Source organism: Ranitomeya imitator, chromosome 1 (genome assembly GCF_032444005.1).
Source record: "Ranitomeya imitator isolate aRanImi1 chromosome 1, aRanImi1.pri, whole genome shotgun sequence".
Classification (NCBI taxonomy): domain Eukaryota; kingdom Metazoa; phylum Chordata; class Amphibia; order Anura; family Dendrobatidae; genus Ranitomeya; species Ranitomeya imitator.
This window is the reverse complement of record NC_091282.1, coordinates 112587969-112607426: the sequence shown is the minus strand read 5'-3', so window position 1 is coordinate 112607426 and position 19458 is coordinate 112587969. Positions and strand designations below refer to the sequence as shown.

At 43.6% G+C, this 19458-nt stretch overlaps 1 protein-coding gene across 1 annotated transcript in view; it reads left to right on the top strand.

Annotated features, from left to right (window-relative positions):
- Positions 1-17872: 17872 nt before the first annotated feature.
- CMYA5 (cardiomyopathy associated 5) overlaps positions 17873-19458 on the top strand; it is a 118237-nt gene continuing 116651 nt past the window's right edge. The window contains exon 1 of the mRNA XM_069749807.1: positions 17873-18118. Coding sequence (XP_069605908.1) covers positions 18000-18118 — 119 coding nt within the window. The 5' untranslated portion in view covers positions 17873-17999. The remainder of the gene's footprint in view (positions 18119-19458) is intronic.

Genomic DNA, 19458 nt, shown 5'->3' with positions numbered 1-19458 from the left:
TTAACAAAAAAGTGTGAAACAACTGAAAATATGTCTTATATTCTAGGTTCTTCAAAGTTGCCACCTTTTTCTTTGATGACTGCTTTGCACACTCTTGGCATTCTCTTGATGAGCTTCAAGAGGTAGTCACCGGGAATAGTTTTAACTTCAAAGATGTGCCCTGTCAGGTTTAATAAGTGGGATTTCTTGCCTGCTTGATTTCTAGAGCGGCCGTATAGTCTGTTCTACCGGGTCTACCTGTCCCCCACTGGGACAACCCAAAAAGCACGGTACTCAGTGAAAGGAGGAGGGCATCTCAGACTATCCCTCTGGACACCTCTGGATATATATATCTATATATTTCTGAGTTACGTGTCCTACCCAATCTTTAATCACCTCACCACGCCTGATTCTAACAGTAATCAGGATTTCAGGATATTTTGACTATAAAGGGAATTACATCACTGGTGAATCCGGGGTATCCGTCCCTTATGAGGTACGGTTCGAGCACTGGGCCCCCAACGGAACTACACCTCTATATGATTTCACCCAAAAATCACCCCACCATCGGGGACAAACCTCAGATCCTCTTTGCAGCAACAAACACAGGAAAACCACACCAAACTGTCAGTCTGAACAGTATAACTGCCAACTTACCGTAGTTGTTGTGGGGGATGATCAGTCCCAATTTTCCAGTGCCTGTGTCCAGTCCGAGGGTCCTTTATCTTGTTGTCCTCCGGTGGGCAGAGGCATTCCTGTTTGGGACCCCACATTGGGCGCCAAGCTGTTGAGGCAGTATCTGAAGTGACCCTTCACGGTTGACACAGTGATTTTCAAATTGATCCACAGGGCGTTGCCGGCAACTGAATATGACCAGACGGAGATGTGTGTCTCTGTTTGGGGGGATCGAGCAGATCTCTGAGTCCCATCTATTGTGTCACACTTTTCATAATCTTAGAAATTATACTTCAACCAATCAACATAAGAACACGCTCACATTTCTTAACCTATAAGAATGCAGGAACAGCCTGCACGTCAAGGTCCGGTAGAACAATACACCCTCAGTGTCATATCTTGTTCGGACTGGAATAATCAAGGTCTCACAACCACTATGAACTTTTACTTAGTAACAAAAATGTATCTCAAAACAGCAAGATGGAGTTGAAAAGCACAAAATGAAGCCTGCTTTAATTTTTCTTAGTTTAACCCTTCACAGTTGGTGAGATACTTTGTGACATTTGTGCAGTAATGGCTTTCTTCTGGCGATTCGACCATGCAGCCCATTTTTCTTCATGTACCTCCTTATTGAGCATCTTGAAACAGCCACACCACTAGTTTTCAGAGAGGCTAGTAATTCAGCTGATATTATTTGTGGGTTTTTCTTTGCATGCTGAACAATTTTCCTGGCAGTTGTGAACTACATTTTTGTTGGTCTGTAAGGAGATGGCGGAGAGCCTCGTTTGCCCCACCCCTACGTGGAGCTCACGCGGCCCTGTTTGCACGTTTGCAGCAGAGTTTAGAATAGATTGGAGGGGTGCAAGAGTGTTAGAGGGGAGGCCACAGAGCAGGAGGTTACAGTAGTCAAGGCGGGAGATGATGAGGGCATGGACGAGGGTCTTTGCGGATTCTTGGTTTAGGAATGTTCGGATCCGTGAAATATTTTTGAGTTGGACGCGGCAGGAAGTGGAAAGGGCTTGCATATGTGGTTTAAAAGAGAGATCAGTGTCAAGGATTACCCCAAGACAGCGGGCTTGTGGGACTGGAGAGAGTGGGCAGCCGTTTACTGTAATGGATAGGTTCGTTGGGGAGGTCGTGTGAGATGGGGGAAAGATGATGAATTCTGTTTTGTCCATGTTAAGTTTTAGAAATCTAGTGGAGAAGAAGGATGAAATAGCAGACAGACATTGAGGGATTCTGGTTAGTAGGGTGGTAATATCTGGTCCAGAGATGTAGATCTGTGTGTCGTCAGCATAGAGATGATATTGAAAGCCGTGAGATTCTATGAGCTGTCCCAGGCCAAAGGTGTAAATGGAGAAGAGCAGGGGTCCTAGAACTGAACCTTGCGGGACTCCGACAGATAGGGGGCGAGGTGAGGAGGTGGTGTGTGAGTGGGAGACGCTGAATGTACGGTCAGTTAGGTATGACGAGATCCAGGATAGGGCCAAGTCTGTGATTCCAAGGGATGAGAGGGTCTGTAGCAGCAGGGAATGGTCCACTGTGTCAAAGGCAGAGGACAGGTCCAGGAGGAGGAGGATAGAGTAGTGTCGCTTGTCATTGGTGACCTTAGTTAGGGCAGTTTCAGTGGAGTGGTGTGACCGGAAGCCTGATTGAAAGCGGTCGAAGAAGGAGCAGGAAGATAGATGGGATGACCGTTCAAGATGGACATGTTGTTCCAGTAGTTTTGAGGCAAAGGGGAGAAGTGATATAGGGCGATAGCTAGATACAGAGGATGGGTCAAGAGAGGGCTTTTTGAGGATAGGTGTGATTGAGGCATGTTTAAAGCTTGAGGGGAAAACGCCAGTTGTTAGTGATAGGTTGAAGAGATGGGTTAGGGTTGGGATGAAGACTGTGGTGAGGTTTGGGATGAAGTGGGATGGGAGTGGGTCAAGTGCACAGGTGGTGAGATGCGATCTTGAGAGTGGAGTGGAGAGTCCGTCTTCTGTAATGGTGGAGAAGTTGGTTTTGGAGGTGGAGGGCTGGGTAGTTGGGAGGAAGGGTTCTGGGGGTTGTTTACTAAAACGCTCTGATGTTCTCAATTTTCTGCTTGAAAAATGAGGCAAAGTCTTCAGCTGAGATGAGTGGGGAGGGAGGAGGTGCTGGGGGACGGAGGAGAGAGTTGAAGGTGTTGAATAACTGTTTGGGGTTGTGAGACAGGGAGGATATGAGAGATGAGAAGTAGGTTTGTTTAGCTGTATGACTCCTTCTTCAGGAAATACCACATCAACATGCCATGGATGTTACCTTTAGTAGCCATTCAAACCCATTTGTGTCAACTGTGCATGTTATCAGGCCAAAATAACCAGGGTATGTGAACTTTTGATCAGGGTCATTTGGATGTTTTGGGTTGTCATTATGGTTTAGAAATAGAAAACACAGTAGATTGACAATAAATGGCTTCACCCAACCACTAACCATGAAGGGAGAAAAAGTTTTGGTATTATCATTCATATTCTCTGAAAAAAGGCCAAGAAAGCAAAAATTCTGCCGGGGTTTGTAAATTTTTGAGCACAACTGAACTGAAGAATACATAGATATATAGATATCAGTGACATGACACACAGACACATACAGTGGGTACGGAAAGTATTCAGAACAGAAAGAAGGACAAAATTATGCATTTGCGCGTAGCTCGCTGGCAAATTTTGCCACATCCCAATCCACTCCCATTCACCATTTCTTTCTCCCCTGGCAGGAGGAGATGTCAGAGGGGTGGAGGCAGTGAGGGAAATTCAACAGACGTCTGAGACTGTATGGTGTACAGTGGGTACAGGAAGTATTCAGAACCCTTTAAATTCAAAAAAGTTCATTTTTTTCTCATTAATGTACACTGCACCCCATCTTGACTAAAAAAACAGAAATGTAAAAATTGTTGCAAATTTATTAAAAAAGGAAAAACGAAATATCACATGGTCAATAAGTATTCAGACCCTTTGCTCAGATACTCCTATTTAAGTCATATGCTGTCCATTTCCTTGTGATCCTCCTTGAGATGGTTCTACTCCTTCATTGGAGTCCAGCTTTGTTTAACCCCTAAGGGTGATTTGCAAGTTAATGACCGGGCCAATTTTTAGAATTCTGACCACTGTCCCTTTGAGGTTATAACTCTGGAATGCTTCAATGGATCCTGATTATTCTGACAATGTTTTCTCGTGACATATTGTACTTCATGATAGTGGTAAAATTTCTTTGATATTACCAGCGTTTATTTGTGAAAAAAATGGAAATTTGGTGAAAATTTTTAACATTTTCCAATTTTCCAACTTTGAATTTTTATGCCCTTAAATCACAGAGATATGTCACACAAAATACTTAATAAGTAACATTTTCCACATGTCTACTTTACATCAGCACAATTTTGGAACCAAATTTTTTTTTTGTTAGGGAGTTATAAGGGTTAAAAGTTGACCAGCAATTTCTAATTTTTACAACACCATTTTTTTTAGGGACCACATCACATTTGAAGTCACTTTGAGGGGTCTACATGATAGAAAATACCCAAGTGTGACACCATTCTAAAAACTGCACCCCTCAAGGGGCTCAAAACCATATTCAAGAAGTTTATTAACTCTTCAGGTGTTTCAGAGGAATTTTTGGAATGTTTAAAAAAAAATGAACATTTAACTTTTTTTTCACAAAAAATGTAATTCAGCTCCAATTTTTTTTATTTTACCAAGGGTAACAAGAGAAATTGGACCCCAAAAGTTGTTGTACAATTTGTCCTGAGCACGCTGATACCCCATATGTGGGGGTAAACCACTGTTTGGGCGCATGGCAGAGCTCGGAAGCGAAGGAGCGCTGTTTGACTTTTCAATGCAAAATTGACAGGAATTGAGATGTGACGCCATGTTGCGTTTGGAGAGCCACTGATGTGCCTAAACATTGAAACCCCCCCACAAGTGACCATTTTGGAAAGTAGACCCGCTAAGGAACTTATCTAGATGTGTGCTTCACAGAAGTTTATAATGCAGAGCCGTAAAAATAAAAAATAATATTTTTTCACAAAAATGATCTTTTCACCCCCAATTTTTTATTTTATGTTGCATCATTCCCAAGAAGACTCATGGCTGCACTAGTTCAAAAGTGTGCCTCTACTGAATACTGAGCAAAAGGTCTGAATACTTATGACCATGTGATATTTGTTTTTATTTTTTAATATATTTGCAAAAATTACTACATTTCTGGGTTTTTTCAGTCAAGATGGGGTGCAGAGTGTACATTAATGAGAAAAAAATGAACAACTTTTTTGACTTTACCAAATGGCTGCAGTAAAACAAAGAGTAAAACATTTAAAGGGGTATGAATACTTTCCGTACACACTGTATATATACCGGTGCTTCTCTCACAAGATTAGAATATCATCAAAAGGTTAATTTATTTAAGTTCTTCAATACAAAAAGTGAAAATCATACATTATATAGAGTTATTACAATCAGAGTCATCTATTTCAAGAGTTTATTTTTTGTTAATGTTGAAGATCAGGGCTTACAGCCAATGAAAACCCAAAAGTTATTATCTCAGTAAATTAGAATACTTTATAACACCATCTTGAAAAATGATTTTAAAATCAGAAATGTTGGCCTATTGAAATGTATGAGCAGCATGTCCACGCTGAACTTTTCTCTCATGTTGCATCTAATATTCTCTTCGACAACCTGCAATCTGGCCTCTGTCCCCACCATTCCACTGAGACTGCCCGGCCAAACTTACGAACGGCTTACAGGCAAAGCTAACAGACATTTGTCTATACTCCTCCTTCTAGACCTGTCCTCTGCCTTCAACACAGTTGACCACTGCCTCCTACTACAGATCCTCTCTTCCTTTGGTGTCAAAGACCTCTCCCCTATCCTGGATCTCCTCATACCTCACCAACCGCACATTTAGCGTTTCTGTTGGTGTTCCTCAAGGCTGTGTCCTAGAACCTCTTCTCTTCTCAATCTATACCCTTGGCCTGGGACAACTCATAAAGTCCTATGGCTTCCAGTACTATCTATATGAAACTCAGATCTACATATCTGGCCCAGATGTCACCTCTCTGCTCTCCAGAATCCCAGAGTGTCTATCAGCCATATCCTCCTTCTTCTCTCGTTTCCTCAAACTCAATGTGGACAAAACCGAACTAATTATCTTTTCTCCATCTCACATATCTTCCCTACCTGATCTATCTATCACATTAAATGAATTCACACTTTCCCCTGTCTCGGTAATCCGCTGCCTTGGAGTAACCCTTGACTCTGCCCTGTCCTTTAGGCTATGTGCACACGTTCAGGATTTCTTGCAGAAATTTCCTGATCAAAACCGGACATTTTCTGCAAGAAATCCGCATGCGTTTTTCTTGAGTTTTTACTGCGTTTTTGGTGAATTTTTTTTTTGCGGATTTTTCCTGAGATTCCCAATGCAATAATATAGTGGGAAATCCGCAAAAAATCCGCAAAATTAATGAACATGCTGTGTTTTTTACCACAATGCGGTTTTTTTCGCTGAAAAAATGCATCATGTGCACAAAAAATGCAGAATGCATTCTAAATGATGGGATGCATAATGTATGCGTTTTTTTGCGTTTTTATAGTGTTTTTATAGCGAAAAAATGCAAAAAAAACACGAAAAATCTGCAACGTGTGCACACAGCCTTAAACCACACATCCAAGCTCTCGCCACCCACAGCTCAAAAATATTTCCAGAATCCGTCTTTTCCTCAACCCTCTATCAAAATGCTTGTGCATGCCCTGATTATCTCCCTCCTCGACTACTGCAACATCCTCCTTTGTGGCCTACCCTCTAACACTCTTGCACCTCTCCAGTCTGTCCTTAGGTCTGCTGCCCGACTAATTAATCTCTCTCCTCGCTACACTCCTGCATCCCCTCTTTGCAAATCCCTTCACTGGCTCCCAATTTCCCAGCGTATCCAGTTTAAACTACTAACACTGACCTACAAAGCCATCCATAACCTTTCTCCTCCGTATATTTCTAAACTAATCTCTCAATATCTTCCCTCATGTAAACTCTAGTCCACCCAAGACCTCTTTCTCTCCTCCATGTTTATTCGTTCCTCACCCAATCGCCTCCAAGACTTCTTCCGAATATCCCCCATCATCTGAAATTCTGTGCCCCAACATGTCCGGTTATCCACCACATTTGGATCCTTCAAACGGAACCTGAAAACCCACCTATTCAAAGAAGCTTACAACCTGTAATGGCCACACGACCACCTCAACACCATCGGAGCTACCGCAACCCCTGACCTACTGTCTCCTTCCCCACAATCCTTTAGAATGTAAGCCCTCAAGGGCAGGGTCATCTCCTCTCTGTATCAGTCTGTCATTATTAGTTTTGTTTACTGTAAGTGATGTTTACATTTTGATGTAACCCCGTCTCATGTACAGCACCATGGAATTAATGGTGCTATATAAATAAATAAATAATAATAATAATGTATGTTCAGTAAATGCACTCAATACCTTTTCCATCATTTACTGCATCAGTGCGGCTTGGCATGGAGGCGATCAGCATGTGCCACTGCTAAGGTGTTTTGGAAGCCTGGGTTTCTTTGATAGCAGCCTTCAGCTCGTCTGCATTTTTGGGTCATCTTCCTCTTGCCAATGTCCCAATGGGGTTAAGGTCAGGTGAGTTTGTTGGCCAATATAACACAGTGATACTGTTGTTTTTAAACCAGGTATTGGTACTTTTGGCAGTGTGGACAGATGCCAAGTCCTGCTGGAGAATTAAATCTCCATTTCCATAAAGCTTGTTGACGTTGGCACAGGGAAGCGTGAAGTGCTCTAAAATTTCCTGGTAGATGGCTGTGCTGACTTTGGTCTTGATAAAACACAGTGGACCTACACTAGCAGACGACATGGCTCCCAAAACGATCACTGATTGTGGAAACTTCACACTAGACCTCGATCAGCTTGGATTGTGGCCTCTCCACTCTTCCTCCAGACTCTGGGATGTACTTTCATCTGAAAAGGACACCTTGTACTACTGAGCAAGAGTCCAGTTCTTTTTCTCCTTGGCCCAGGTAAGATGCTTCTGGCGTTGTCTATTGGTCATGAGTGGCTTGTCACAAGGAATGCGATACATGTATCCCATGTCCTGGATACATCTATGTGTGGTGGCTCTTGAAGCCATGACTCGAGCAGCAGCCCACTTCTTGTAAATCACCCCCAAATTTTTGAATGGCCTTTTATTAACAATCCTTTCAAGGTTATCCCAGTTGCTTGTGCACCTTTTTCTACCACACTTTTTCCTTCCACTCAACTCTCTATTAATATGCTTGATACAGCACTCTGTGAACAGTCAGCTTCTTAAGGCTACTTTCACACATCAGGTTTTTGTCGTCAGGCACAATCCGGCGAGTTTTGAAAAAAATTGATCCGTTTTTTTTCCGCTGGATCCGTTTTTTTCTCATAGAGTTATATTAGCACTGGATTGTACCTGATGGCTACACATTTCATCCGTTTTTTACCGGATCCGTCCAAAATTTCTTTTCCGGCGAACGGAGAAAACATCCATATGAACGTTTTTTCTGTCCGGCGAAAAAACGCCCAGAGTCAGTTCCAGCGATAAACTTTCTCTCTCACTCTCTCTCCTGAAACAGGAAGTCAGAATTTTATGGCCAATAAACCAAAACTGATCCAGCAAAAAAAGACGGATCCGGTGCATCAGTTTTTCACAATTTGCATCGGATCCGTTTTTTTTCCAAAAATAGACGGATTATGCTTGAAAGCAAAAAACTGTAGTATATTGCCCAGCCACATAGTATATAGCAGAGCCACGTAGTATATTGGCCAGCACAGAGCCACGTAGTAGAGAGACTTAAAAACAAACAAACATATACTCACCTATAGCCCGTTGAAGTCCTGCTATACTTACCATCCGCCGCCTTTCCCGCTACTCGCCACACTCCCGGGACCGCTCCATTGCAAGCGGCAGCTTTCAGTGCCAGTGCTGGTGTGAGCAGGACCTATGATGACGTCGTGGTCACATGACCGTGACGTCACGGCAGGCCCTTGTCGCACACCAGCCCTGGGACAGGACCTCACCGGAAGCTGCCGCTTACAATGGAGCGGTCCCGGGAGTGTGGCGAGGAGCGAGAAAGGCGGCGGAGGGTGAGTATAGCAGGTTTTTGTTTTTTTAAATTATTTTTAACATGACATATTTTTACTATTGATGCTGCTTAGGCAGCATCAATAGTAAATAGTTGGGGACACACAGGGTTAATAGCAGCGGTAACAGAGTGCGTTACACCGCGGGCCGTTACCGCTGCCATTAACCCTGTGTGAGCGGTGAGTGGAGGGGATTATGGAGCGGGCGCCGGGCAGTGAGTGCAGGGGAGATGGGGAGGGACTAATCGGACTGTGGCCGTCGCTGATTGGTCGCGGCAGCCATGACAGGGAGCTGCCGAGACCAATCAGCGAATGAATAACCGTGACAGAAGGACAGACATACAGACGGAAGTACCCCTTAGACAATTATGTATATAGATATGAGTTTCATTTTTTGTATTGAAGAACTTAAATAAATTAACTGTTTGATATTGTAATTTTGTGAGAAGCATCTATATGTATATACAGTATATTACATAGATAGAAAAAAAGCTGGCAATTCAGCAGCCTTGTGGTGTAAAATCACAGCAGGTGCCAACAGGATAGAATAGATGGATTACATACAGTAAATACATATAGAATAGATAAGTGTGTAGATGTCAGAGACATATACAATTAGTGCAGTGTGTGTTCAGTTTATTGTAGATGTGTTTATTTATTAAAAGATTAATTTTTGAAAAAAAATGTTGTGGGATCCCGCGTAATTTTCTTAACCAGCAGAGGGAAAGCCCATGGCTGGGGGCAGATGTTTACAGCCTGGGAAGGGGGTAATACCCATGGAGCTTCCCAGGCTATTAATATCAGCTCACAGCTGTGTAATTAGCCTTTACTGGCTATTAAAATGGGGACCCCCCAAAAAATGACGTAGATTCCCCATATAATTAAAAACCAGCAAAGGCTATGGAGACAGCTGCGGGCTGTTATTAATAGCCGACTTTTCTTCTATCTATCTATGTAATATTTTTAGATATATATATGTTTGTGTCACTGACATCTATATATCTACCTATCCTATGGGTAAGTATATTTATTCTATCTATTCTAACTGTAAGTTGAGCATGAATTGCCAGCTTTTTATCTATCTATCTATCTATCTATCTATCTATCTATCTATCTATCTATCTATCTATCTATCTAGAAAAATCTGAAAAAAATAGAGCAGAGAGCAGCACCTGAACAATAGCAGTAGTTGGGTGCAGGGCTTCACAGGTACATACCAGTCCTTAAATTATAAAAATCAATGGAGCAGCACACCCTCATTTCAGTGCAAAAAAAGCTATTTTCATAAGCCATTTGTGTGCGATGTTTCAGCTCTCTGCATCAGCATTTTTCAAGCATCTATCTATTATATATATATATATATATATATATATATATATATATATATATATGTGTGTGTGTTGAAGAATATTTCTTTTGAAAACAATGTTTATATGACAGAGAATTTCTCTATGTAAAAGCTCATGTTAAAATTGCATTGCAGTCGGATAGAAATCGCAGTGTATTCGGATGTAAATCGGATGCTAGATGTGAAAAATCGGATTGTAATCACAGGAAAAACGCATGACACTTGCATTACACTTGTCCGACTTCGCAGGAACAAAATCGGACTAATTTTAAACTCATTAGACTCCAGCCTTAGGCCACATGCACACATTGAGTATTTGCTGAGTTTTTTTTTACATCAGTATTTGTAGCCAAAACCAGGAGTGGAACAATCAGAGGAAAAGTATAATAGAAACATTTGCACCACTTCTGTATTTATCACCCACTCCTGGTTTTGGCTTAAATATAACAATTATAAATTGTTGGGGATCTGATTGATACTAAAGAACATTAACAAGATTTAGGCTATATTCACACTTTGCGGATTTCACTGCGGATCCGCAGCGGATTTGACCGCTGCGGATCTGCAGCAGTTTCCCATGACTTTACAGTACAATGTAAACCTATGGGAAACAAAAAACGCAGTGCACATGCTGCGGAAAAAAACGCGCGGAAACGCTGCGGATTACATTCCGCAGCATGTCACTTCTTTTCTGCGGATTTTCACCTGCTCCAATAGAAAACTGCAGATGAAAATCCGCAGAAGAAACCGCAGTAAAAACCGCGATAAATCCGCAGTAAAAACCGCGACGGGTTTTCACTGCGGATTTGGGAATTCTGCTGCGGAAAAATCCGCAGTGGAATCTGCAAAGTGTGAACATAGCCTTACTGTGAGCTGTAGCGATATGATTACTATCACTTGCACAAGCTTCTTTAGCTTCAAATATATCAAGGATGCACCATTTTTTTAATTAAAAACACTGAGTAAATGCCCCCTATTTAGTTGTTGGAAATCTGCAGGTGGCTGGCAGTCCCTAAATCCGTATCAAAGCTCTGTATATCACAGGTTTTACTTTGGACAATAGCTACTTATTTGAAGGGTTCTTTTAAAAATATCAGAAAGTGTCCCCAGAGGCATAGCTTGAAGCTTTTTATAAAGGCCAAAGGGACTTTTTGGGCCCCTTTGGTACCAGGGCCCAGTTGTGATTGCAACCCCTGCACCTATTGTAGTTACACCCCTGCGTGTCCAACATCTGGGTCCTCCAGTGATCAGTGATTTGTGGACAAACAAGGATGTATTCCGTTTCCCTACAGGAGAAAATAAGCATTACATAGCGACCTGTCAAACCAGTATTAATGCTAGACAGGTTCTTAGTACAAGAACTGCTCTTTCTAACCCCTTTCTCAAGAACAGAGAATTCTGTAGAATGTCCCTCCCCATTAACTCTGAATAATAGTGTATATGAATACTAGACAACCCCTTTAACACCTTCATGTACGTCATCAGCCGTGTTTCAGCCTTTGTGAGCCCACATCTTTTCCCCACACACAAGTGCCTCTAACAGCTGCGGATGGATCAGAGATCCACCCGCGGCTGTTAACCAGTTAAATTCTGCAGTCAATCATTGACAGCAGCATTTAATATGCACAGACAGGTGGCATATCATTGATCCCACCCAATTTGTCTTGATAAATTGGGTTTGTCTTGATAGCCATTGGTCTGATGAAGATTCTCATGTTTTTTCACTACTTAAATAAAAAAAATAAAAAAAAACATACATGCTTGGTATCTGCATATGGAGCGCCCCCAGGCACAGGGCCACGAGTTCTCGGTACCAGGCCTCTCTGGTTCGGTTCTGAGGCTGTGATGGTGGCTAGACCCGGTCCGCGACCCTGCTAAGGGGCGTCCAAATAAAGGTGGTACAGTCTATCAGGGATTCGTGACGCCACCTGTGGTGTTCAGTCAAGGTGACCGACGCTGCTGTGGGGTCCGCTGGGGTGATGGAATGGCAGCTGGATGGTATACCTTCCCACAGGTGAAGTATGTCCCCAGGGCTTCCCAGTAAGGTGGATGGTGACGGTGTGAGGTGCAGTCAATAACGAGGACACAAGGTTGCAGTCTCTTTACCTCTTTACTGAAGACTTCAGGATCCGCAATCCAGAGCACGTTTAACAGGGCTATCTGAGACCGGCCGGTCCGATGGGCACTTCCAGAGTTCCCTTTGCAGGTGGAAATCAGTGCCTACCACCAGCGCCTGTGTGTTGTAGTGCTACCCTGCTGAGCATTCGGAATAGTCCTCACAACTGCTGTTCTCGTTCGTTCGTTCTTTCTAATTCTCTCTCGCTTGTTCCAGATGTTACTAGTTTCTCGTCCCCCAGTATGTTATGGCTAGGACGCACCCGTATGACGGGAAGGCTCGGAGCTCTTCCGGGACCCTAGAGACGCCCCTCTCCACGCGTTGCCCCCTATGTCTTCGTAGGAAATTTAAGGTAGACAGCCAATCTATAATTAACTGTCCTGCGGAGATCGAAGTAAGGCCTAGAATCAGTTACCTCCGCGGTGTTCTGGCCACGGCTACGCGCCTCAGTAGGATGTTGCCTCGGTCTCATGGCACGACTCCTATTGGTTCTCCTTTGTGCTTGATCAGTTTCTCACTGTTCCACAATATCCTTCACTTCGTGTCTTTCTTAGGATACCGCCGCGGGGTGTGCAGGCGCGGTTCCGTATCGTTCTGCTCTGTTCGCTAGGCACCTGCCAGGTTCCCACGCCTGACAGGGACCCCCCTGTGTCTTCTCCCTGCAACACCCCCTGCCACGGGATGTTGCCTGAATCCAACCCAGTCAGCTTCTGACTAACTTCCTATCCAACCCCTAGTTTTACCAGTGTGAGGAGTGGCCCAATAAATAAAGCCTTTTGCTCGCCCTAGTGGCCGGAATGTGAAGTGTAATGTGTGCTGGTGATACCTGGTCAGTAGAATTCCTTCAGTGCCATCAGACGTACCATCACTCCCCTTAGTGGCAGAGTGTCATACTGCAACGACCAGATCTCTGGGGCGCTGCACTCCCCCCCCCCCCCCCCCCGGCTAAATCCAGTACTCCTGGACTGGGAAGAAGAACAACAATACATTTCAGCAAAAGACATACAAAATTTTTGAAATGCTTAAAACAAGTAAATAGAACAATGCTTCCCTTTATGGGAGGTGACGACACTTGAACGTTACAAACAAAAACAGGATTAAAAATATTTTTAAATAACATTATGACTATAAATAACTCTTATCACCCAGCCAGGTATTCTACTAAGTGCAAACTCTGAACAATAAGTTAACTTTTCCTTTAAGGGCGTATAAGCTGAACCCACTAAAGGCCTACTACAAAATACTATAAAATAACTCAACTTGTCTTTCCTTTCTAGCTTCACCAATGCAGGACCGCCTTGCTCCTGGGCCGGGCCTACTGTCATTATCTCTCTTTCAGCAACCAACTGTCGTTCTACGGTTCTCAGGAGGACTCTCGCTCTAACCCCTACGGGTTCACTTTCAATCTTTCCTGTCCTCAATCTCTAGTAACATTATCAAACTTTTCTGAATCACAACATTATTAACATTTCAACTTTTCTTAAGGCAACATTATAACTTCAGTGCAACATGTGAACATTCCCTTTAAGAGGGAACCAAGTCTCTCTGAGGTAGTGCAGATTCTCTCTGTCTGCAAGTCCAATGAAAGCAAGACCTTCTGCGTCATGTCCAAAAGCGTTATCTTCGCAAAGTCTTCTTTCTTTTGTAAAACCAGTAGGGAGCACCTTTAACCCTGCTGTTCTGTTCGGGTCATAGTGACCCGAACAGATTTTTTGCGGCCCTGTAGATTTTTTCTGTAAGTCTTTAAAACTTGAGACTCCTTGACTTTTCCTCATTTGGGGGACCTACCTATGAGTATTTTTTTTTTTTTTTCGTTTACTTTTTGCTACACGCAAAAAGTTACACTTGTTGTGTTCGGGTCATAGTGACCCGACATCATTTTTTACAGCTGTGAGGCCATATTTTCAGTGAAATAAAGGAGTTATAACCTCAGTTGGGTCTATTTATTGCATCTACTATTGTATATCAATTGATTTATTTCCTAAATTATTTCAATGGGGTCGTACACGCGCTCTACCGCGGGTATGCATTGAGATCTGCGCACCATAAAAATGGCTTTATATTGATTATTTTTGGTGCGCAGTCTATTCTAAAATGTAGAGTGCATCCGGAGAGATCACTAGGTGTGCACTACACGTGTATATTATGCGCAGAACGGACTGCTCAGAACGCGCTGTCTAAGACGTTTTTTTTGTAAAGCTGAGCTGTAAAGTCTTGCAAATAATTTTTTTTTGTTAAGTAAGTCTGTCTTCCTGGCTTATCTGCTTGTTTTCAGAAGGGTTCTTATCTTCTCTGCTCTTATCAGTACACATATGCTAGCCCAGACATGTTACCTTTCAGTTTCTTTGGAGAGCAGCTGTGTGCTTCTACCCCCATGGCCTCTTCTGGCATCAAAAGAAAAAGATGCAGCTATTGCCCTTCTACTTGTGACAACAAGACGAGTATAACATGTTCTGGCTGTAAAACATTTCTATGCAAAAATCATGTGTATTGTTTTTCATGCAAGAATCCGTAAATTTATATGATCATGTAAATATATTCACATTATAATGTTTATTACCTTTATTTTTTTTTTATCACAAAATGTTTGATTTGATTGTTTTTTTGTTTTTTTTTACAAAATATGTGTAGTTTTCTATTTTTGTTTTGCTCATTGGATGGATCTTTTTTTTCAGAATAAAAACAAAAAAAAAAGATTTCAAGTTCATTTTTCTTTTTTTTACTACCAAACATGTTCACAAACAGTCTAGTAAGCAAAAAGTATAAAAAAAAAGGAGTTAGAGTGTCTAAAATCAAGGTTTAATAAGCCGGGTCATAGTGACCCGGAACACTACAAGTGTATAGTAAATGCAAACAAAACAGCAGGGTTAAGAAGGTGCAAACTATGTACAAAACAGTTTTGGAATCATTCACTGTTCATAATCCGGCAGTCTTTGGAAACAATGATGAACAAACAAAAAGAAGAGGGATCCCGGGTCAACAAAGGGATCCCTTTAAGAAATAAAGCTAGACGGGTTTTAAGCAGCAAAAACAGGAAACAGTTAACTATTTACATACTCGGTTCTTCGAGGTTTGTTACTGTGACTCAGGGGGTAGCACCGGTCGGAGTAGCCCAGCTGGATACTGGCGGCTACCAGGTGCCACATAAGGGGCTCCCTCACTCCAGATGGGGGCCTTATGGCTTTGCATATCTCTTTTCTCATCCGATGCGGTATCAATGTCACTAATCGGTTCTTCAGGTATAATCTGGGTTCGAGTGTCAATTTTGGTAGTAGATTCAGTAGCGGCACTAATGCCCACTGTGGTAGTAGTATCAGGATTCGTCAGTTCAGAGTTAATCTTAGTCATGGCAGCAGGTGGCGCTGCTGCGGAGCCTATCAGTAGGTCTTCTGTCACTGGGGCAGGGTCGGTGTTCTTACCTGCCACCACGGTGTCCTTGGGGTCGGCCGACTCTGCCGACGGCGGGCTCCGGAATGCCGACCGCGGGGCCTTGCGCTGAGGCGTTGCCATCTCTGTTTGCAGTAGCTCGCTTTCCGGCAGGACCTTGCTTTCTGGCTTTGGAGCGCTGTAACTTCTTTCTTGCTCCGGACCAGACGAGGCTGCCGACAGACGTCTGGTGAGGACCCCGGTGACGGTCTCCTTCCGCCCGGCCTCAATGCTCAGCTGCGTCCGCCGGAGTCGATCACCGAGCTCATCCACTCCGGCCTGCAGGAAGTCGGGGCTCAGAGGTGACGCTTGGCCGCGGTATCTCTCTGGGTAGCTGGGGGAGTCCTCTGCTCCGACCCCGCGCTCCAATCCCGATCCCGGTCGGCTGGCCATGGCATCCTCCACGTGGTTCACTTCTTTTCCCTCCTTGTCCTTTTCCTGCTCTCTCCTTCGTGGGCGGTTTCGTTTTCTTTGTCTCCGCCCACCATTTAGGATCAGGAGGCAGATCTCTTCCACGCCCCCCTTCTTCTCCTGCGCTCCTCGTGGCGCTGCAATGGCGGCGGTTTTGTCGGGAATCTTGCGGCAGATAGCAATACACAGTCTTTGCAATAAATCACAGTTCAAACACGTTTCAATCACAGTTCCAAGGCACACATGACCTGTTTCTCAGGCTTAAGTATGATCCTGTTCGTGACGCCAAGTTGGAGCGCCCCCAGACACAGGGCCACGAGTTCTCGGTACTGAGCCTCTCTGGTTCGGTTCTGAGGCTGTCACGGTGGCTAGACCCGGTCCGCGACCCTGCTAAGGGGCGTCCAAATAAAGGTGGTACAGTCTATCAGGGATTCGTGACGCCACCTGTGGTGTTCAGTCAAGGTGACCGACGCTGCTGTGGGGTCCGCTGGGGTGATGGAATGGCAGCTGGATGGTATACCTTCCCACAGGTGAAGTATGTCCCCAGGGCTTCCCAGTAAGGTGGATGGTGACGGTGTGAGGTGCAGTCAATAACGAGGACACAAGGTTGCAGTCTCTTTACCTCTTTACTGAAGACTTCAGGATCCGCAATCCAGAGCACGTTTAACAGGGCTATGTGAGACCAGCCGGTCCGATGGGCACTTCCAGAGTTCCCTTTGCAGGTGGAAATCAGTGCCTACCACCAGCGCCTGTGTGTTGTAGTGCTACCCTGCTGAGCATTCGGAATAGTCCTCACAACTGCTGTTCTCGTTCATTTGTTCTTTCTAATTCTCTCTCGCTTGATCCAGATGTTACTAGTTTCTCGTCCCCCAGTATGTTATGGCTAGGACGCACCCGTGTGACGGGAAGGCTCGGAGCTCTTCCGGGACCCTAGAGATGCCCCTCTCCACGCATTGCCCCCTATGTCTTCATAGGAAATTTAAGGTAGACAGCCAACCTATAATTAACTGTCCTGCGGAGTTCGAAGTAAGGCCTAGAGTCAGTTACTTCCGCGGTGTTCCGGCCACCGGCTACGTGCCTCAGTAGGATGTTGCCTCGGTCTCACGGCACGACTCCTACTGGTTCTCCTTTGTGCTTGATCTCGTTTCTCACTGCTCCACAATATCCTTCGCTTCGTGTCTCTTTCTTAGGATACTGCCGCGGGGTGTGCAGGCGCAGTTCCGTATCGTTCTGCTCTGTTCGCTAGGCACCTGCCAGGTTCCCACGCCTGACAGAGACCCCCCTGTGTCTTCTCCTTGCAACACCCCCTGCCACGGGATGTTGCCTGAATCCAACCCAGTCAGCTTCTGACTAACTTCCTATCCAACCCCTAGTTTTACCAGTGTGAGGAGTGGCCCAATAAATAAAGCCTTTTGCACCCCCTAGTGGCCGGAGTGTGAAGTGTAATGTGTGCTGGTGATACCTGGTTAGTGAAATTCCTTCAGTGCCATCAGACATACCATCACTCCCCTTAGTGGCAGAGTGTCATACTGCAACGACCAGATCTCTGGGGCGCTGCACATACTCGTACTGACCTGTGGAATCATAAAACTTTAAATGTTTTGGTATATAATTGTTTAATATTTTTAAAATATGTATTTTGTTTAAACTATAACACCTCTAGCCCTAGGACCCTGAACAACGACACGGAGGGCCGGTCAAGTAGCACTTGGTGCTGAAAGCATGTGTGTTTGAGTCTGTTTTCTCCCTGTCTATTTTAAGACTCCCCTTAGTCAGGAGAATAGAAGCCACTGGCTGCTCCCGTTGCTGCAATGACACCAGTCTCTCCAAGGAGATCAGGGGAGAATTGATCTTGGGGAACCCATCAGCACCCCACTGAAGAAGTGACCACAGAAGAATGGAAACTTTGTGCCCTTCTGAGGTCGATGGGGCTTCTGAAGTCTCCTTCTGTCTGGAGGAGGATGTCTCTCCAGAAACTGTTCTCAACAGTGAAGAAGCCGAGGATCTCACACAGAGGTACGCTGTCGTCGCCCCCAAAAAATCAGCCTGGATGTGGCGAGCACTACAGCTGTTAGAACCACACAGGGGTCTTCTTATAATCCCTTAACATACGATTGCCTGAGAGTGATCTGTGTTACTCCACAGCTTGTCCCATCTGTGCAAAGGTTTTTTTTTTCTATTTAAAGATGCATCAGAAATGACAGCTGGGGAATATTTGCTTGAGCCCCTCCCCTGTCGTTCTGGAAGACGGTCACATAATGATCCTATGCTGTCATGTGTGATGTGCCAGTTGTGTGTAATGCCTACTGATGAGATTTTGTTGATATAATTTACGCTATGAACATATCCGGCATTGTGTCACACTTATATATTTGACCTTTCAGCTTCTTCTGCTCAGATCTATCTAATTAATATATTTCTATCTCTTTCATATTTTACTGTCTATCTAATCATATACTGATATTCTGTAAATTATAAAAAACCTGCATACGTTATTAAATACATTTTAGACCTGATGGGGCTGGTTTAAAGGCTTTGAATATCCACATCAGAATGTCTGTATAATCCTCAAAGTTTCCCTAGTCCAATTCACAAAAAAATAAATCAATAAATACAATGCATATTTTGGTTCCAGGACTATAAAGTTATTCTAACATGGATTTCAAACTAAGGCCGGCGTCACACACAGCGTAAAACAATACGGTCCGTATATTACGGCCGTAATACGCTGAAAAGTCCCGAAAAAAGTGGTCCGTAGCTCCTCCGTAGGCAGGGTGTGTCAGCGTTTTTTGCGCATGGCATCCTCCGTATGTAATCCGTATGGCATCCGTACTGCGTGGTTTTCTCGCAGGCTAGCAAAACCAACATACCGCTATAGAAGTGATCCATGTGTCCCAAAAAGAAAAGAAAATATATATATACTGTCTATATATATATATATATATATATATATATATATATATATATATATGTGTCAGTAGACACATATATTAGAGAGAAAAGCCGGTAATTCAGTGCGGTGTACAGTAAAATCACACTGACAGCTTACAGTAGAATAGGTAGAATAAATGTGTACACATAGAATAGGTATATATATATATATATGTCAGTGAGACACATATATGTATATATATTAATATTTATTCCAGCGCTAGACAGCTTGAAAGCCGGTAATTCAATTACCGGCTTTTTCCTTCTCCTTCCTAAAACCCGACATGATTTGAGACATGGTTTACATACAGTAAACCATGTCTTCTCTCCATTTTTTTTGCAGATTCCACACTACTAATGTCAGTAGTGTGTATCTGCAAAATTTGGCCGTTCTAGCTCTTAAAATAAAGGGTTAAATGGCGGAA